At 36.4% G+C, this 20,825-nt stretch overlaps 2 protein-coding genes, 1 long non-coding RNA gene and 3 other non-coding genes across 7 annotated transcripts in view; all 6 read right to left on the bottom strand.

Moving 5' to 3' along the window:
• Nucleotides 1-1,488: 1,488 nt before the first annotated feature.
• LOC125047731 lies at nt 1,489-7,456 on the bottom strand. Its single transcript, XR_007116765.1, has 18 exons — nt 7,401-7,456; nt 7,190-7,217; nt 6,864-7,025; nt 6,635-6,686; nt 6,343-6,455; nt 6,134-6,178; nt 5,881-5,939; nt 5,602-5,702; nt 5,393-5,438; nt 5,146-5,198; nt 4,934-4,965; nt 3,503-3,549; nt 3,290-3,338; nt 3,015-3,115; nt 2,802-2,847; nt 2,549-2,607; nt 2,314-2,367; nt 1,489-2,153 (listed from the first exon to the last, which is right to left on the bottom strand). It is a non-coding gene; the product is annotated as an uncharacterized LOC125047731 (long non-coding RNA).
• LOC125025328 lies at nt 2,668-2,739 on the bottom strand. Its single transcript, XR_007114896.1, has one exon. It is a non-coding gene; the product is annotated as a small nucleolar RNA SNORD34 (small nucleolar RNA).
• LOC125025327 lies at nt 5,259-5,330 on the bottom strand. The gene has a single exon (XR_007114895.1). It is a non-coding gene; the product is annotated as a small nucleolar RNA SNORD34 (small nucleolar RNA).
• Nucleotides 6,000-6,071, bottom strand: LOC125025329. The gene has a single exon (XR_007114897.1). It is a non-coding gene; the product is annotated as a small nucleolar RNA SNORD34 (small nucleolar RNA).
• Nucleotides 7,457-7,619: 163 nt separating the features above from the next.
• Nucleotides 7,620-16,916, bottom strand: LOC125047727. Its single transcript, XM_047646129.1, has 13 exons — nt 16,132-16,916; nt 15,773-15,877; nt 12,908-12,969; nt 12,127-12,249; nt 11,719-11,756; nt 11,292-11,373; nt 10,897-10,948; nt 10,682-10,714; nt 8,987-9,024; nt 8,550-8,631; nt 8,131-8,182; nt 7,919-7,951; nt 7,620-7,663 (listed from the first exon to the last, which is right to left on the bottom strand). The coding sequence occupies exons 4-10, from the start codon at nt 12,139-12,141 to the stop codon at nt 8,566-8,568; spliced, it is 324 nt and encodes a 107-aa protein (XP_047502085.1). The 5' UTR covers nt 12,142-12,249; nt 12,908-12,969; nt 15,773-15,877; nt 16,132-16,916; the 3' UTR covers nt 7,620-7,663; nt 7,919-7,951; nt 8,131-8,182; nt 8,550-8,565.
• A 62-nt stretch (nt 16,917-16,978) lies between these two features.
• The window catches only part of LOC125047719 (40S ribosomal protein S10-like), a 4,470-nt gene continuing 623 nt past the window's right edge, over nt 16,979-20,825 (bottom strand). The window contains exons 3-6 of one of the 2 annotated variants that reach the window (XM_047646106.1): nt 18,097-18,191; nt 17,711-17,824; nt 17,199-17,369; nt 16,979-17,042 (exon numbers count right to left, since the gene is read on the bottom strand). In XM_047646106.1, coding sequence (XP_047502062.1) covers nt 17,007-17,042; nt 17,199-17,369; nt 17,711-17,824; nt 18,097-18,191 — 416 coding nt within the window. In that variant the 3' untranslated portion in view covers nt 16,979-17,006. Of the gene's footprint in view, nt 17,043-17,198; nt 17,370-17,710; nt 17,825-18,096; nt 18,208-20,825 lie in introns of both variants that reach the window. The other variant, XM_047646115.1, reaches the window with a different exon arrangement.

Below are 20,825 nucleotides of genomic sequence, written 5' to 3'. Positions count from 1 at the left end.
GTCAGCCTTTCATCCTTTCAGCACGGCTCTCACACCTTAGGTGGATAGTAGAAGGGATTGGTGAAGAAACTGAAACGAAAAGTATAAGTGGGATAAAAAAGACCATGCAAAATTAGTTGAGTCGATGGCTGAGTCCCAAGGTTAAGTTCCCCATCATTGGGTCTCAGTCTCCGTCTCCTAAGTCCCCCCACGACAACGGGCAAAGGATTGGGGGGGGGGGGGGGGGGGAAGCAGTAAGGTTGATGTAATAGGAGGTAGAAAATGATTGCACGTGTGTGTGTGGGGGGGGGGGGGGGGGCATCTTTTCAACCTGGGTATACGATTTGGGTTTGGTAACCCAGTTAATATATTCAGAGGTCCGGATTAATATTTTAAATGCAATCGAAAATAAAACCACCAATCAGTACTCCATAGTATTCCCCATACGATTTTATTAATTTCATAGTCACACTGATAGGCTTCTAAAAATAAGCTCTAGTGGATAAAAATAAATTTTGTAGCTAACAATCTCAGTTGAGATCGGTGTATTTTCAAAAGGAAAAAAAAATGTTTGCACTGCTACTTCATTTTATTATACTTTCTTACTCCTCCTGGAGCAGAGAGTCTTCCTTCACCTCGGAAGGTCCGGATTGGGACCGCGGACCGCCAGCGAAGTAGAGCTGGGCTAGTTAATACAGGGGGCAAGCCTCAATACCACTAAGGGTTAAAAAAAAAAAAAAAAAAAAAAAAAATTACTAGCTATGGTAAGCCTGAAGTGTTGGGGGGGAGGGAGAAAAGGCATACCTCTCAGGGTCCCTATGACGGGTAAGGGGGTAAACAATTAACCAAGGGAATACCGTGTTCATAGCTCTCACCTCAGGAATTGGACTGGGAAAGGGTTGGCGAAGATAAGAAATGGAAAGGGGGGGAGGGGGGGGGGGGGGGGAGACCGTGCAAAATAAGTTGAGGCAAGGGCTGAGGCTCAAGGTAGAGGAGATTCCCAGCACTGGGCCACAGTCTTCGTCCCCTAAGCTGGGGTTGGAGATCATAATTTAAATTGTGAGGCTAGTTGATAAAGGAACAAGTCTTCGTGCTTGGGGTATGTTGGGAGAAACCGCCCACCCCTCAGGGTCCCCTTTGAGGGATAGTGTGCCAATGGTTCCCCTAGGCCATACATGTCTGACAAAGTCAACCTTTCAACATGGCTTTTTTTTTTTTTTACAGCAAGAAAAAATGTCACTTGCCAAGAATAATTTATCCATTTGAGAAATATAAAAGCCTGGATGACCATTTCCAGATATTGGTATTGTGGTGGAAGGCAGTTCAAATTTCAGCTGTTGCCATATCAGGAATTCCCGAGTGATATTTCCAGATATTATGGCTGATTAATCAAAAGTAACAAAGTTGTACAAGAGTTATTTTAACAGTTCCTCATGAATTGGAGGTATACTCTTAATATGCTCCAGTTGAGTACTACCAGACTTAAGAACATAGGAAAGAAAAACAATATTTTTATTTTCCATTTTATTTCTCGCCAAGAAAAGGGGGTTATGACATGCAAAAACATGCACTAAAATTAATATCAACTGAAAGCTTAAAAGAAAATTAATACTGAAAAGGCCTGCATTACATCAAACTAAAGTGGAAGTTTCTTAAAAAAAAAAAAAAAAAAAAAAAAAAAATTACATCAATATAACTGACTAGAAATTGGAATATGGGTCCCTAAACAGATTGTAAGGCTCGAAAACATACCAATTGTTCAAGAAAACCATACAAATTTTTAAAATGGCAAAAAAAAAAATTCAACCACTAAATCTGCTTCCACCTGAAAATGACGGGGACCATCCTGGACTTTGAAACTAATAATGCCAAAAACTGCCCGTCCTGTTAGGCTTAACTTTTCATAATTGAATTCTTAATCAGTTGGTTTTGAAGTCTCTTGACATGGCACAAATATGTACTATGTAATTTGCATCCAATATCAAAATTCATAAGATACATGCGATGCTGAAGAATTCAATGTCTATTCAGCAATTTAGCTCTGTCATTTTGATGTATAGGCATTAATTCTAGTATTTATACTTCTCCAACCTTAGACTTAAATGCAACTTACCTGCTACTTTTAATTACCTCTTCCCTGGAAGACCATTACTGCAGCTGGTTTACAAAAGTGCCTGAAAATATATGAACTTCTTTAAATGGTGTCTTACACATTCCAATAGTTTTCATCTTAAAATTTGGATCAGTCAGGAATATCTTCACTATTGTTTCAGACTTATCAGCAATAGCATCATTTCAAAGAAATTAATGGCCAAATTATGGACATGCACCTACTTTATTTCCTCTAGTCTTGGCGGCAATATCAATATTGCTCGAAACCGCAGTCACCTTTAAAAAGAAAAAAAAAGTAATTAGCTATATACTAACAAGATTCCAATAGTTGGATTAATTAGTTTGATCAGTTCGCCCTAGTTTTGGCATCAAATGGTTTCAGATGCAATTGATTTCAGATACCTATGAATCATCATTCAAAAGAAGTGCTAAAAAGTCCTCTTCAATAGAAACGTACCATTATTTGTCCAAAGCTCAATTGGCCAACTTGCAATCCATTATTACAATCCGACATCCCTGTAAACAAAGTGCAATTAGCATTGTATACATATTAACATAGTACATTTTCTAAATTTCCTTGATATCAGATATGTTTGCTTTTCATGAGTCTCAAACAATGTAGGTAAGGGTTAAAAAATCATCATCAAACCACAATCTATACTTTCAATAGATTTAGTCAATATTTGATGAACTAAGGGATCTTTAGCTACCTTCATGTGTGACGAATTTTCCCCACAGTACAGTTCATCTTCAGCACTGAAAAATAAAACACGTATGAAACACTGCCAAACTGAAAACATTCTTTATTCCAAAACATTCCTCAGAACGCTATGGGATGTTAAATGGTCTTCATAGAATCAGATTATTAAAATCATCAGTAAATAGATAGCTACTATATTTCCATCTGTGCTTACTCAACTTACTCAATATCAGGGATATTTGTCCTAAAGTCAATCCACCAACAGTGCATTATCGATCCCAAAATTCCTGAAGTAGACTACAGGAAACTGGAGTCTGGACTAATCTGGTTAAAAAGAAAAAGTATTAGCAAAACCCCACAATTATTTGTTTGGAAAGGCGTAGTAGTTTTAACAGTTCGCCCTAGTTTTGGCATCAAAATATTTCAGATGCAATTGATTTCAGATACCTATGAATCATCATTTTAACTAACAAAAAGTCATTTTCAATACAAACTTACCTTTGTCCTAAAAATCAGACACCTTGCAGTACATCAGTCTTTACAAAACCTGTAAATATATTCAATTAATATTCTACCTATACCAGGTAAATTTTCTGGACAATTCCCTTATCAGAGATAATTGTTTTTCACAAATCTTCAAACAATGTAGGTAAGGTATATGAAATCATCATCAAAATCAATCTTAAGTAACATGTTTGGTCAGATTCTTACCAGAAGTTTTAGAAAGATCATACATCCCAGTGAAAAAGCACCAACATCTGAAATAATGTTTTCATGAGCATACATTCTTTAAACAAGCACACAACTTTGTTCTTCCTATATACAATGCATTCTATATTGATATTAATTAGGCCACTTCCCCCTCCCAGTGTTTACTATAGCTGCCAGGAGTGAAATGCACTTGATCATCCGACTGAATCAGTGTAGCTAAACTTAACCCAATGGCGACGGGTCACGGCTATCGCCGTCATAACAATACACCCGAAATGAGGCGTACGGCTGTCCGCAGCGGTGCTGCGGCAAAGCGCCCCGAGGCAATGATTCGGCTTGATGTACCGAATTCACGTGCTCAAAGTCGGCGCGTTGCCGCCGTTCGCCACAGCGTAGAGTTTTATTAATTTTCTATACCCGACGCCAATGGGTTAAGCAAATTCTATTACCATTGTTTCTCATACATCAATAATTACAGGCTCTTGTTGTAAATAAAATATTGCTTTCATAAGATTACATTTTTTAAATATCAGCTTCTCAAGCATCAACAGACAGTAATAAATGAATGCAAGATGAAAATGCTGGATTTAAATTACTAAATGTGTAAAGGGTAACTAATGCCCCTCAGTCTCCCAGTGATCAGATATGTACATCCAAGATTTCAGATTCATTATCCCTGATAATATAGCAGTAGTCAAGTGATGGGATTAGTTTAAATTAACAAACATTGTGCAGTGAAGGTATACCATGTACATCCTCAAAACAAAGACTGATCAATAATTAACCCTTCAGTTGTGGATATACATTTGCAATGGCTCTGCAGATCATGCCTTCCACAGCTCAGTTCACCAATGGCTTTGGTGGACACGGCTGTGGAAGGTATATCATTAAATACCCTACACCGTCTTATCATTCAACAAAACTATTCTCCAATAGTAACAATTGTTTGGGACCACCATTAGACAAATCTAAGTATCAGCAGTTAGGTGCTTATTATTGTGCATAGAGTTCCAGACAGACTAGGTACAAACTGCCAATGCATGCCAACACTTATTACTCATTAGCTAGTTTTCAATTCGGCTTTAAATTGGTTCACTACTTTGAGAACTTGTAGGTCTAACCACCTAACAACTAAGTATTGGAGTAGTGTAGGTAGTGAAGTCTGTAACTACTTATGAAAACTAACTATGCTAAACTTTTTTATTTCAGCAATCCCTAAAATAATGATAATTATGCTATCTAGTTGTAAAGAGGAGTGAAATATGCATGTGTATAAACTATTCTGCCAATACCCATTTCTATACACTAGTGGAATATTTCTATTATGCAGAAAATACTATCAAGCCTAGACATGCAACTATGCTGCTAATAAAACTATTCATATCAATTGAATGCACACTTATAACAAATTGCGTTTACTTTTCTACTTACCACAGAAGAGGAATTGCAGCTGGGAAACTAGTCTGGTAAAAGAAATTTCATGTATTAGCAAAATAATACCAATATCAGTTTAGAAGGATTTAGTAGTTTTATCAGTTCGCCCTAGTTTTGACATCAAATGGTTTCAGATGCAATTGATTTCAGATACCTATGAATCATCATTCAAAAGAAGTGCTAAAAAGTCCTCTTCAATAGTAACGTACCATTATTTGTCCATAGATCAATTGGCCAACTTGCAATCCATTATCCAACATCCCTGTAAACAAAGTGCAATTAGCATTGTATACATATTAACATAGTACATTTTCTAAATTTCCTTGATATCAGATATGTTTGCTTTTCATGAGTCTCAAACAATGTAGGTAAGGGTTAAAAAATCATCATCAAACCACAATCTATACTTTCAATAGATTTAGTCAATATTTGATGAACTAAGGGATCTTTAGCTACCTTCATGTGTGACGAATTTTCCCCACAGTACAGTTCATCTTCAGCACTGAAAAATAAAACACGTATGAAACACTGCCAAACTGAAAACATTATTCCAAAACATTCCTCAGAACGCTATGGGATGTTAAATGGTCTTCATAGAATCAGATTATTAAAATCATCAGTAAATAGATAGCTACTATATTTCCATCTGTGCTTACTCAACTTACTCAATATCAGGGATATTTGTCCTAGAGTCAATCCACCAACAGTGCATTATCGGATCCAAAATTCCTGAAGTAGACTACAGGAAACTGAAGTCTGGACTAATCTGGTTAAAAAGAAAAAGTATTAGCAAAACCCCACAACTATTTGTTTGGAAAGACGTAGTAGTTTAATCAGTTCGCCCTAGTTTTGGCATCAAAATATTTCAGATGCAATTGATTTCAGATACCTATGAATCATCATTCAAAAGAAGTGCTAAAAAGTCCTCTTCAATAGAAACGTACCATTATTTGTCCAAAGATCAATTGGCCAACTTGCAATCCATTATTACAATCCGACATCCCTGTAAACAAAGTGCAATTAGCATTGTATACATATTAACATAGTACATTTTCTAAATTTCCTTGATATCAGATATGTTTGCTTTTCATGAGTCTCAAACAATGTAGGTAAGGGTTAAAAATTCATCATCAAACCACAATCTATACTTTCAATAGATTTAGTCAATATTTGATGAACTAAGGGATCTTTAGCTACCTTCATGTGTGACGAGTTTTCCCACAGTACAGTTCATCTTCAGCACTGAAAAATAAAACACGTATGAAACACTGCCAAACTGAAAACATTCTTTATTCCAAAACATTCCTCAGAACGCTATGGGATGTTAAATGGTCTTCATAGAATCAGATTATTAAAATCATCAGTAAATAGATAGCTACTATATATATTCATCTCTGCTTACTCACCCTGACCACCCCCTACAGGGATATATGTCCTAAAGTCAATCCACCAACTTGCAGTGCATTATTAGATCCAAAATTCCTGAAGTAGACTACAGGAAACTGGAGTCTGGACTAATCTGGTTAAAAAGAAAAAGTATTAGCAAAACCCCACAACTATTTGTTTGGAAGGACGTAGTAGTTTTATCAGTTCGCCCTAGTTTTGGCATCAAATGGTTTCAGATGCAATTGATTTCAGATACCTATGAATCATCATCTAAAACAAGTGAGGAAAATGCCCAATTCAGTGCTAATTTACCTCTGTCCTATAACCAATCGCCGACTTGCAGTATGCCTTCGAGCCAAAATACCTGTAAAAATATTAATTTCAATCAATATTTTATTTGTACCAAGCACATTACCTAAACTACTTCCCTGACATCAGAATATATTGCTTTTCATGATTTTTCAAACAATGTAGGTAAGGAATAAAAGAATCATCACACCATTATCTACAAATTCATTAAACTTGCAGTCAAAAGTCTTACCCAAGTTTTTGCAGATTCCTTATTCTGAATTCTTTCATTCATGAGAACAAATACTGTCTTTCCTGAATCAGATTCTGCAGGCAAGTTTAGGTCTTTGAGGAACTAAGAAGTCCTTAGTTGCTTTTAAGAGAATTTCTTCATGGATTCTACAGTACATCTTCACTGTAAAATAAAAATGTGTGAAAGGCAATGCCAAATATAATGCACTTGTTAATCAAGAACATTCCTCAGAACGCTATGGGATGTTTAAGGGTCTTCATATAGTCAGATTATTGGAGTCATCAGTAAAACAGCTACCATATCATTATGTATGTATGCTTACTCACCACACAAGGAAACAGCTGGGAAAACAATCTGGTAAAAAAAGAAAAGAAAAAGTTTAGCAACTTGTTACAGATAGTAGTTTAGAGGGCTGAAGAAGCTTTATCAGTTCGCCCTAGTTTTGACATCAAATTATTTCAGATGCAATTGATTTCAGATACCTATGAATCATCATTTTTAACAAGTGGCAAAAGGTGATTTTCAGTACTAACTTACCTTTGTTCTTTCAACAGTCACCAGCAGCAGTACAGCACTATTACAAGCCAAAACCTGTAAACAAAGTTCAATTATTATTCTGTATCTACCTGGTGCATTTACTAGACCATTATCTTATCAGAAATCTTGCTTTTCATGATTTGTCAAACAATGTAGGTAAGGGTTAAGAATCATCATTACACCATAATATACAAATTCATTATGGTTTAGAAGTCTTACCTAAGTTTATGAAGATTCCTACATCTAAGGAACCTGAGGAAAACCTGAAATAAATCAACACTTCAATACAAAAAAAAATTCAAAGATAAAAGTTATGCCAAGTAATTTGTGAATGAATTTTTTTTGAACGACTGCATGCTTTAATTTAGCTTTGTATTTCACAACTTAAAATACAATTCAATTAATTAATAAATTTACTCTGAACGCTATGGGATGTTTAAAGGGTCTTCATATAGTCAGAATATTGGAATCGGTAAACAAATGGACAACTTAAATTAGAATAAAATTAGCTTGCTCACCATGCCCTTGTGGAAAAATGCAGGAAAACCAATCTGGGGAAAAAAAAATTTAAAATTAGCAACAATACCAACACAAGTGTGGACAGATTTTAGTAGGTTCATCAGTTCGCCCTAGTTTTGACATCAAAATATTTTCAGATGCAATTGATTTCAGATACCTATGTATCATCATTTTTAACAATTGGCAAAAAATATTCTTTGCATCAACTTACCTTTCTTATAAGCAACAAGGCATTTTGAAGAACACCCTTTCAGCCAAAATTCCTGTAAGAATAGTTGTATCAATATTCCATCTAAAACACACACATACATTTAATGAATAATTTCATCAGAAATATTGTTTTTCAGGATTTATCAATGTAGGTAAGGTATAGTGATCATCATCAAACCAAGAATAAATTTCAAGGATAGTAATAAGAGGACTGTCTTAAAATTAAGGATAGTTTGTCATTCTCACACCTGTCCTAATGTTAAACGGGTGATGAAATAAGCTTTTTGGAAAATGCAAAGTTCTGATCAGCCATTGCAGTCATATCAAACATATATGAATGCATTGGAAATTGTGTATATTCACATATATACAAGTATGAATATATCCTTGTAAAATCTTTCCATGCTACTGAAGACTTACCATAATTCTGGTCCTGTTACAGGAGATACACCAGTTTAAATTCACCATCAAATGCAGGTTCCTTTGGCAAATTTCCCTTCCACTGAAAAACAAATCATTTGAATTGAGAAACTAATGTAAACAATTAAATGCAGTGATTACATTTTCTTAACAGGTACGTACTTCAATTATAAATTTCCAGTGTGCAAAAGAAGTGCAGAAGTGTATAGTGTATCAGACATGTTGAGCTTGTGCATATATATATATATATATATATGGATGTAGCTACAATCTGAATTTATTCTTGCAAGGTATAGAACACCAGTTAGTACAAACTAAAAAGGTGCAATGTAACTTGCATACCTAGTTATGTTCTCTATAATGAAAACATTTAATACCCAAAGTGCTAATATATTTCACCATCTACACTACAACACTTTACTGTAAAAAGATCTCACCTTAGTATTTTGCCAGTCACAGGCACTGCTACCATAACCTAATGGACAAGAAAACACATCTTATTACATTGTCACATCAAGGAATATAAATGTACTTTGAATTCTATCCACCGATGTATTGTCTCATCTTGGCTGTTTAATGAACACAGCAAAGATCTTTGGGTTTGTTCTAGCAGGGTGATAGACCACCAAGCAAGCAAGCTAGAAGATGAAATGTTAATAGTCATATGGTTGATATGCAGACTGAACTACCTTCACATTTTGTTACCTTCCTGTTTTGCAGTATAATCTCAGACCAAGTGCTACAGTAACAGTTCAGGTCATAATTTTTTAATAGTACTTGGATGTATATCATTCAACCACATTCCAACCTACTAGACATACCAAGCACAAAAAAAATAGATATCTGCAGTTTACCCATGGAGTCAGATTTGATGGAACATGATACATTTGTACTTCCAGCATGTCACATGACAACACATTATGCCTGTGGCTAGTGTTTTTATGGTTGCCTTGTCAAAAATATATCCATCAAACATGGTTACTGCCTTTTATGGAGGTTATACAATTGTTCCTTATAGTTAAGTTCCAGGAACAAAATGATATTCAAGAAACTGCTGAATGTTAAACTCCTAAATATTTGGCTTATTAGAAAAACAATGCCACTTGGTGGATTACATAACCAGAGGGTACAGAAACCCTAAAGCTAAGATTGAGTTCTGAACTTTACAGGAACCAAAATTTGAATTGGCTTTTGTCTGGAGCCACATGGTCTCCAGATCCAGTAATGATCTTCCGCTATAGAAAGATCACTTTAGCCAAAGCGAGTAGGTTATCAAAGTACCAAATGTTTCATAGACCCATTTGATTTCAAGGTAAAGTCATACATGACTGCTACATCATTCTGCATCACATAAAAGTGGGAACTCCCTTATGGAACCTGTAAACAATTGGGCCTAGTTCTGTAGCTGAAAAGGGTTGGACATTTTTTTTTTAGATAAATACATTAGATAGGGCTGATAATTTCACTGAAAATCTGGTCCAAAAGCATTATGGTAATACTTTAAATACCAAGCAAGCTAACATCTATTGAGAAGCTGCTGATGCAGGCTGACAATCCTGTTTCTTGCCAAATACTAATTCGGTTATTTTGTTTGTAAAACGAGATGAAACCAACACACATGGTATTGTTCATAACCAAATTTTCACATTCCTTATTCTGGCACCAGCTTCAATATAGACAAAAGCAATTATGCTCATGCCTTTCAATTTGGCTGTGCTAATCCCCCATGCCAGTCCAACCCTTACTATGATGCCGCGAGATCTCAAAACCATCACTGAAGTTGTAAATGTTATCCAAACTACACATCAGGCATTGTCACAATTTTTATAGTGATGGGGAGGGGAGCAAGAATTGCCAGATTACAGTATTCAGAAAAAATAGATAACATTCATTTCAATTGCATGTAAAATAAGAGGAAACGAATACAATGCATTGTTCATACCAAATTTTCACAAATTTGTTCTAGCATCAGCTTTGATTGATGTATAATGCAATGCAAAATTAGTGCATTCAATAAATTAATAAATTTACTCAGAACGCTATGGGATGTTTAAAGGGTCTTCATATAGTCAGAATATTGGAATCGGTAAACAAATGGACAACTTAAATTAGAATAAAATTAGCTTGCTCACCATGCCCTTGTGGAAAAATGCAGGAAAACCAATCTGGGGAAAAAAAAAAAATAATAAATTAGCAACAATACCAACACAAGTGTGGACAGATTTTAGTAGGTTCATCAGTTCGCCCTAGTTTTGACATCAAAATATTTTCAGATGCAATTGATTTCAGATACCTATGAATCATCATTTTTAACAATTGGCAAAAAATATTCTTTGCATCAACTTACCTTTCTTATAAGCAACTAGGCATTTTGAAGAACACCCTTTCAGCCAAAATTCCTGTAAGAATAGTTGTATCAATATTCAAACAAAAAAAAACATTCATTTACTGAATAATTTCATCAGATATATTGTTTTTCATGATTTTTCAGACAATGTAGGTTAGGTATAGTGATCATCAACATAAGAGGACTGTCTTAAAACTAAGGATAGTTTTGTGATGAACTAAGTTTTTTGGAAAATGCAAAGTTCTGATCAGCCATTGCAGTCATATCAAACATATATACATGAATGTATTGGAAATTGTGTATATTCCATACATACAAGTATGAATATATATGTAAAATATGTGGTTAAAGTATAGGAATCAAATGTGAATCTTTCCATGCTACTGAAGACTTACCATAATTCTGGTCCTGTTACAGGAGATACACCAGTTTAAATTCACCATCAAATACAGGTCCCTTTGGCAAATTTCCCTTCCACTGAAAAACAAATCATTTGAATTGAGAAACTAATGTAAACAATTAAATGCAGTGATTACATTTTCTTAACAGGTACGTACTTCAATTATAAATTTCCAGTGTGCAAAAGAAGTGCAGAAGTGTATAGTGTATCAGACATGTTGAGCTTGTGCATATATATATATGGATGTAGCTACAATCTGAATTCATTCTTGCAAGGTATAGAACACCAGTTAGTATAAACTAAAAAGGTGCAATGTAACTTGCATACCTAGTTATGTTCTCTATAATGAAAACATTTAATATCCAAAGTGCTAATATATTTCACCGTCTACACTACAACACTTTACTGTAAAAAGATCTCACCTTAGTATTTTGCCAGTCACAGGCACTGCTACCATAACCTAATGGACAAGAAAACATCTTATTACATTGTCACTTCAAGGAATATAAATTTACTTTTAATTCTATCCACAGATGTACGGTCCTATCTTGGCTGTTTCATGAACACAGCAAAGATCCTGGGGTTTGTTCTAGCAGGGTGATAGACCAATTAAGAGAATTGCCAGCTTACAGTATTAAAAAAAAAATATACGACATTAATTTCAATTGTATGTAAAACGAGATGAAACCAATACACAATGCATTGTTCATAACCAAATTTTCACAATTTTGTTCTAGCATCAGTTTGGATTAGCCTAGAGCAACCATACTCAAGACTTTTAACTGTGCTGTAAAATAACATAGGAAACTACATAATTGTTGAGAACCTACTTTCAGCCATATCATTAGCTTGGGAGGTAGTGTTGGTCCATGGACATTTCCAATACATTTATAAATCTGGCCCTCTTGAGAATAGGCCTAGTGATCCTCTCAGGTTAGGTCTACACTTCAAGTCTGAAAAAGAAATTTGTTAAGTAATAAATGTATAATTCAAAGAAATTTGCATTCCACCATACCTGCCAACATCTTGGTAGTTTAACCCAATGGCGCCGGGTCACGGCTAACGCCGTCATAACAATACGCCCGATTTGAGGCGTGCGGCTGTCCGCAGCGGCGCCGCGCCAAAACGCCCCGAGGCAATGATTCGGCTTGATGTACCGAATTCACGCGCTCAGAGTCGGCGCGCTGCCGCCGTTCGCCAGAGCGTAGAGTTTTTTTTAATTTTCTATACCCGATGCCATTGGGTTAATAAAATTTTATATTTCCAATCTATAATTCTTACTAAATACATGTCCCAGGTTTGGGAGACTATCAAACCAAAAAGGTAAGATAGCACTATGATGTGGTTCTGATCTAGGTTGGTTATGGAGGCCACAAAGTCATGAAAGTAACAGAACATTACCAACAATGACACACGGCTTGAAACCATGGAGGCAGAAAAAAACCAACCAAATGGAGTGATTATCTTTAACCCTAAAGGCTATATCTGCAGTAACTAGCTTACATGGAACTCAACACTATTCTCCACAAAGTAAGGCCTGTCAAAAGAGGATGGATAGATAAAATGAGAAAAGGTGGGAAAAAAAATATGAAAAGTTTATATAAAACTTACCTTCATTAAAACAGAGCCCAAAAGATCATCATCCACTTTAGTCAGCCTTTTTCACCCTCATCCTGAGAAAAGAAATATGAATCACCACCACCATAATACTAATAATTGGCAATCAAGCTTTAATACTTTGGTATTTGCATTACAAAATTGAGTGATGGTATATCTCAAGTTTTGTGCATTTACAATATTACCGCCTTTTTTTTTTTTTTTTATATAACCACAAGAACTTTCCTAGAATTTATACTAAAAACTAATTAGTTTCTCTTGAATAAGAAATCTACTAGATATGTAACTTGACTTTAAAATTATAACTTAGTAAAATGTGGAACCTTGTTCCAGGTTTGGGAGACTACTAAACCACAGGGTTAAGTAGCACTATGATATGGACATTTATCTAGGTTAGTTTTAAAGCCCTAGAGATGTGCAGGTTACAGAACGTTACCTACAACACCACACAGCTAGAGAACTATGAGGGCTGATGAAACAACCAAATACTTCACAAGCATTTTTCTGTGCAATTCAATCCCTAATTCGTATACCCTACTTTAATTTTCAACAAGGTAAAACTAGTATATTAAATCACATGGTTTCCCATACCATGCCAGGCTTCATGCCCAATTAGCCTCAAGATGAAATTGGAACCATGATCATCCAATAAATTCAGTTTTTTTTTTTTTTTAACCCAATGCCGCCGGGGAAAATTTAAAAAAAAGGGAAAAATGCTGTGCCCATACGCGATTTGATTTGGCGGGAAAAACGTATATTTTACTAGTGCTATGAATATCGATGTTTTTATTATAAACTATTATAGCGTTTTTTAATATTAGTTACAGCAAAATAAGATAATGTAAAATATTTTCGTAAATCAAAGAAAAGGGTGAACAGGCAAGACAGGCAGTACTCATAACTGGCTCATTGGTGACTTAGTACAAATATAGCCATCTTTGTCTAAAAACAATCAAACAAGTACTCACAGTGGGCATAGCACGTGTCTACCCATCACACCCGTAAACAGGGGTTAAGAAAAGGCTAAAAAGATCTGTACCTCCTCAGTGACCATAGTCAGGAGAAATAAGCAACAATTGTTTTGTGCAACTCTGCATGACATTGATGCAACAAAAGTGGCCAAAGGTAAATGACACCCTAAATAATGGTAATTGCCTACTCATTCACTCGCAGGAGCTTTACTTTTAGGTTGGCTAAACCCAATGCTGACATAATATGCCCACCGAGTTACTGGTTTTGATTGTTTTTACAAAGATGGCTACACTTGTACTAAGTCACCAATGAGCTAATTACAAGTACTGCATGTCTCGCCCTTTTACCCTTTTCTTTGATTTACAAAAATATTTTACACTCATTATGCTGTTATTAAGGTTTATAACAATAATTATGTTTAATAAAAATAACACAATCGCTATTCATAGCATTAGTAAAAAAAAATTCCTGACAATTCAAATCGGGTAAGGTCACCAGGTTTACTAATTGACTTTGTGGCTAAGCACTAGCAGAGCCATCTATGTGCAGACACCACAAAAAATACAGAAAATGAGCACAGCATTTTCCCATTTTTTTTCATTTTTCCCCATCGGCATTGGGTTAAATGAGGGGGAGGGGGGGGGGGGGGGTATAAAGAAGTCAATTGCAGTACTATGTAAATATTGAGTTGATGGGAAAGTACATGGTCCATCAAAAGTTCACTTGCAGATAAGTTACCTATGTATCTGAGCAGTTATAGACTATGCAGGAGCTAGTATAATGTTTAGATTAGACCTGGTTGCAGTATGGTTAACCTGATACCGCTGGGTCACACCTAGCGTCAAACAGCTCGGTCTGCAGAGTGCGGCTGTACGCCGCAGTGACGTGCCAAAGCGCTTCGAGCTTTATGTAGTGAACTCCCATGCTCAAAGCTGGCTCATTGCCATTAACCCAATGGCGACGGGTCAAGGCTATCGCCGTCATAACAATACGCACGATGTGCGGCGTGCGGCTGTCCGCAGCGGCGCCGCGCCAAAACGCCCCGAGGCAATGATTCGGCTTGATGGACCGATATCACGCGCTCTGAGTCGGCGCGCTGCCACCGTTCGCCAGAGCGTAGAGTTTTTTTTAATTTGCTATACCCGGCGCCATTGGGTTAATCTCCATAGTAGTATATTTTCTTTCCAAAGTCTTCCTTAATCCATCACTGCTGGGCAAGTTTCTGAACGCACTCATTGTCCTGCTGGTCCTAACAAGTTGCCAGGATGAGCAAGACGGTTTCAAACAGTATTACTGACCCTACCAAGGAAAGATTACTTTCTTGCTGTGATGAGCCAAGCTTGAGTGCTGGACAATGGTTTGTTTGGCTAAATGCAGTTGCTGACAAGTTACTACCCATTCAAAGTTAATTAGGCTGGTTTCCAGGTAAGTTAAGCCAGAACCAAAAGGGTATGGAAGAGGGTAAATTTAAGTTTTCCCATTATTCCAATTTCAAGCTAGTGGCCGTCTGAGTAGATTGATCGACACGACTATGGTATGTGAAAAATCACTGAAGTGTATGCACAGTTGATAGTTGCATGCAAGCACTCCAATCAATCATGCATTAACCCCTTGGTGTCGGGTGTAACAAACCGTCGCTGCCTACGAGTGGTTTGTTTTCATGTCTAGACATGACCCGTCGGGAAGGGGTTAACATCACTGCCGGGTAAACAAATCCCTGAGCATGATAAACTTGGGTACATCACAGCATGTAAAGGTGTACCCTGCAGACCAAGCGGTTTGGTGTAACGCTGGTGCACGTGACCCATCTGGATCAGGTTAAACAACTACTCTCTACTTGACCTACTACCTTAAACTTTTTTATAACATTTCTGACCATCCTCTCACCTTTAAAACAATTTTACAAACAATCTTGCTCCATAATACTTGGGACCTCTTGATCTTTTGCTTCCAGCACAAAGCAATATGGCTTTATCCAGGGCAATCTTGTAGCTGAAGTTAAAAGGATAATATCTTATAAATCAAATGAAATTTACTTGTATACCAAAATAAATTTAAAGGATGACTGTAGGACAATGTCAATGGTCATTTTCCAAAGTGGAAAATTTACTTGCATCTGTACATTTAATTTTGCATGAATTTTGGCCATGCTACTACACATGTAAGAATGGAATTCCATTCATGCTTACTCTTATATTGTAAAGCAGTTTTCAAATAGGAATAGAAATTCAAGTTAATAATAATACCTTAATTCCACCGTTCCTCTTCAGGTGGCTACAACTGGTTTCATTACTTCTTGTGGCATGTCTCCACTTCCAGCTACTGGGCATATTGAAGTCTCGTGTAGTTGAAGCACAGGTACAATTGCTCAAATGGAGCAAGTAGATTTTCAGAATACATATTTGGCAGCAATACTTCTTTCAACCTAACATCTTATCTTACAGGTAATTTTGGTACATTTCAAAGTAGAAATTACTGTTCTAGCCCTTTCTTGCATGCTGGCCTAAATATCAGCCCATTTCAGCACAGGCTTTGCATTGGGATGGGGGGGGGGGGGGGGGAGGGAGAATTACAAGTGACATTTTAAAAATCTTGTAGAACTCCTCAGTGACAGGTACAAGAAATCTTACAGCATCAAACTTGTTATTTCTGGCAACATCCAGCAGCTGGGCACAGGAGTCTGCTGCATGTAGCGAAACGTCCTGTTCAACGTACTTTAGTACGTTGACACGTGTATAACTACTCCAAGTTAAATTAGAGGACCCTAAATTTGGTACTTTTATTCAAATGCATCTTTTTAGCTAAGTGTATTTCAACTTCTACCAACTTTAGATTAGAAAAAGATTTACTAGTCAACTAATAAAATTTGTACCAATAATAACTACAATGGCAATTGTTCTAAGTCTCAGGCTTGTAGAATTGTGTCAGTTCACACACCCATTAGGGGGATTTCGAACTTACACTATACAGATAATTTTGCATGAATTTTGGCCATGTTACCATTGATCGGTAAAATGGAATTCCATTCATGCTCATTTTTAAAAAATAGGGCTTGTTTGCCAAACTGAGGGAGGAAAAAATAAAAAGCCAGGGTCTCTTTCTCGTTTTATTACTTTAAATTTTACTGAGGTTTCTTGCCACGGCCAAAACCAGCACGCTGGAAAAAAGAAAAAAATACTATTAACATATTTGGCATATGGTGGGTAAAAATATCAATTCAAAAGGTATTATTCCCAGAATATATTTATTGTACATGAACAACTAATGTAAATAGGAAGCACTTATGTAAACTAACATTTAATACTATACTTACGAATTCCATTGAAGCAGATCCTGCACCAGCATCGCCAGTCTTGTCGGCACCTGGGGGAGCTCTCCTGTAGGCTTCCCTGGAACCTTCACTACGTGGACCCTCAGGACGAGAGTGAATAGGCCTGGGCCTACCTTCAGGCCTTGTTGGCTTCTTCAGTGTCGCTGGCACAATCTATTGAACAAATGTGGATTTACTAAACTAGTTACAGATTACCAAATTTTCATCTTCAAATAACTATTCACTAAACTCTTACTATTTGTTAAACTATGCTGATAAGCACTTCATGAATAATAATAGACTTCACACCAGCTGCCATGCGCAGTCACCCACTCAAGGAAAAAATTTCCTGTACAACCATTGAAGCTACAGAATTTTCCATGAACAATGCTAAAAGGTTATGCTTGCTTATGAGATTGTAGCTATTCAAAGCCTGTAGTATTGGCCAAACATATAAACCAAGTACACAGCTTGGCAGGCTAATTGCACTTGGTATAGAAATAGCATATCCTTACCTCAGAAGGAAGGTGGAGATACTCTCGCAGGTACTGGATACCCTCATTGGTAAGCCTCCAGTAGTAGTGGCGCCAAGCAAAGTTCTGCTCTACATAACCACGGGACTTCAGACTCTGGAATCCCATTATATTATTAAGTAACAAATATCAGGAAAAACTAACTAATGCACCAAAAGAGGAATTTCATGTCCTATGTAAATGGAAAGCAATACAACACATTCTGGAGGTCTGAGGAACTTCTGCTAAATGCACGTGAATAATCCTAAGTCCTGGAACCTTATCTTTGCTACCTACTAGCTTTAAGTAATACTTGTAATAAATTTTAAAAAGTCAATCTTTAATCACTCATCCACAACTTTCTACTTGTGAACTAATGAAGTTCTTACCTGGAGAGCCTTAATGACATGAAGGTTTGGAATACTCTTCTCCAAAGCAGGATGTTTGGGCAGGAAGAGATCACACTCAGCTACCATTACACCCTCTGGAATAAATAAAACCTGCTATCCTCATTGGCTGGTCAACAAATTTATCTTAAGTCTAATAGAAATTATATTCCAATAGTTCTGGAATAAATATGATGCAAGATCATGGATTTACTACACATTAGGAAAAAGTAGTAATGAAGAAAATGCAAGGAAAAGTAATAATATTAACCCCTAAAATCCAGATAATGACAGTGCTTTAGGAAATATGAATATATAATCATAGGCAAATTTGGTATAACTAGCAGCACAGGTAATACAGAAAATTAATATGGGGGGGCAGGGGGAGAAATAATTACTACTGCAGTTATATACTTCCTAGAGCCACATGGAGTATGTGCAAGGAATAGTATCACAATCTACATAAAGCAAATCAAATGATAAACAGTGGAAAATGGCAAAAAAAAAAAAAGCTATGACTTGTGCACAAAAAAAAAAAAAAAAAAAATGCAAAGGGGAGGCATAGTCTAGTCCCCAACCTACAAGCCCCACACCTGGCACAGGTCAATCAAGCCCAAAACCATATTTTTTGATGGCAGCAAAGCATCATATTGACAGATTATCAACCTACCACAAGGCAGTCAAAATTCACAAACTATCAAAACATCAACTTGATAAAGTAAATGCTTATTTTCCTACCAAAATGATTGTTGCAAAACAGTCACTGCTGTAAATATTCCTGATTACTAAATAGGCAACACCTCTTTCAAGCCCTTAGTGGATGAGGTCATGCTCAGCATGTACCCAAAGTATTTAGGCATACTATTACAATGCGAGGATGGAGAGGACAAGCTGAAGTAGTTGACAGTTTGGTGGTACTAATGATGCTACTAGAAATGTAGCACCCTTTGGGAGGAAAACATAGCCAAGCAACCAGTCCACTGATTTTGATTCAACCGTCAAATTAGTTTTAATTCTGCTTAATTCCTCCAATTTGTTTTAAATTAACAATGAGCTAAGATAGGGAGAAATGACCATCTGATGTAAAACCTAGGTAAAAACACTGTACAGGCCAATATAAAAGATACGTTGCAACAAATGCAATGCAGTCACCCAGTCCACTAATCAGGAATGCCCCTTGAAGTTGTTGGTTAGAGTACTTGGGGTAGAGATCATTCCATAAACATTTAGTACTTACACTTCTTTCCTGAACTGGTCATTTATGATGACCATCAGATTCATAAAATATACCAAAAGTGAACAAATTTTAAAGGCATCCCAAACCATTTAAGAGTTGTTCTGAAATAGGATTCATCATTTGTCTGCCAAGAATAAAAATAGGTATAAACTGCCTATGAATGTAAATAAACCATGTAACAAAGTATTGTGAAAACTCGGACAACTAGTATCACTAGTCTGAATTTGCATTAATGATATTAAATATTAGTTTGTGATTCTAGTACCCCCACTGGACCCCCAATGTGATAAAATATTACAAAGTAGAATTGATCAGAATTATTTACCATGCTGCCAACCAACATGCATAATTCATGTAGGGTTATTATAATAAAGTTATTCAATGCAAAGCAAGATAAGGCTTGGTCCTAGGAAGTGCATGTGGACTTGAGCTGGCATTTTCTGCAATACATTTCAGGCAATTTCTTTCAATAAATAAGCTTGAAGTGAACTGGTCTTAAAGTAAAGTTACATTACCTATAAGAATATGGGGCTTTGTTAAAGCAACTACACCTGTCTGAGACGGTCCTTAATACCAAATCTGGTTATGTTACCAAGAGCAACACACAGGAAACTGGATACTACCATCTTTAGAGTATAAAGAAATAGAATAGGAAGCAATACAGAAATCTGCAGCAGCCTAAAATTTACCAGGATTTTTTTTTTTAATTTTGCATAAACTGTTCCAAGATTAAGTCACCATCGTGTTTACCTTGCAAGGGCTAAAACAAAATGGGACATGTAACTCGTTACTGCAATCAAATAATCCATTTTTAACTCACTTGTGAGAACTTTATAATTACCAGCATCTTTCTGATTTCATGCATGTTTCTCTAGGAACTAGGAAGCTCCATAAAAAGGATACACATTAATAGGATCATGGGTATGTACACCATTTGCTAAGCCATATATTCACACAATATGGAAAGCCTGTAGCTTTACTACACAAAGGCAACGCATTTAGGTTCAAGCACCCACCAAAACATTAAGAACACTAGCTGTGCGAGGGAATTGTGAACCTCGTCTCTGAGCAGAGATTTGCAAAAGGTTATTTTCCCCATTTCTTGGTAAATACGAGGTCAGAGCAGCTGTACCAGTAATATTTACCATTTCTTATGCTCTACAAGATGGCAATATCCATTTCCCTGTATCTGTGCACTATGCTAGATAATTATCCACATTTCCACAACTACAGAGCACTTTTTGTCTAACATGGTAAAAATGAAACTTTACCAGACAAGGCATGAACAAGTATTCATAATAGATCTCTGGTTAACTGTTCAGTACTTGGCACACAGCCGACTATGGCGATACAAGCAAAAGGTGGAAAACACTTGCACATACATTACACACGATGCAGAAATTGCCAACCCTCTAATCTTTACACCCACAGCAGGGGAGGGCACGAGGGGAATGGGAAGAACGGACAAGGACCAGGGTACTTGCCCGTTTCCTCC

Source organism: Penaeus chinensis, chromosome 4, assembly GCF_019202785.1.
Source record: "Penaeus chinensis breed Huanghai No. 1 chromosome 4, ASM1920278v2, whole genome shotgun sequence".
Lineage (NCBI taxonomy): Eukaryota > Metazoa > Arthropoda > Malacostraca > Decapoda > Penaeidae > Penaeus > Penaeus chinensis.
Note: the sequence above shows the minus strand (reverse complement) of the source record. Positions and strands in the feature narration are given on the sequence as shown.

Excerpts from the sequence above, each read along its gene's own strand:
- LOC125047727 (XM_047646129.1), bottom strand. Across the intron at positions 10,949-11,291 it reads GTAACAGGACCAGAATTATG|GAATTTTGGCTGAAAGGGTG; the intron begins GTAAGTCTTCAG and ends CTATTCTTACAG. Across the intron at positions 10,715-10,896 it reads CCTAGTTGCTTATAAGAAAG|ATTGGTTTTCCTGCATTTTT; the intron begins GTAAGTTGATGC and ends TTTTTTCCCCAG.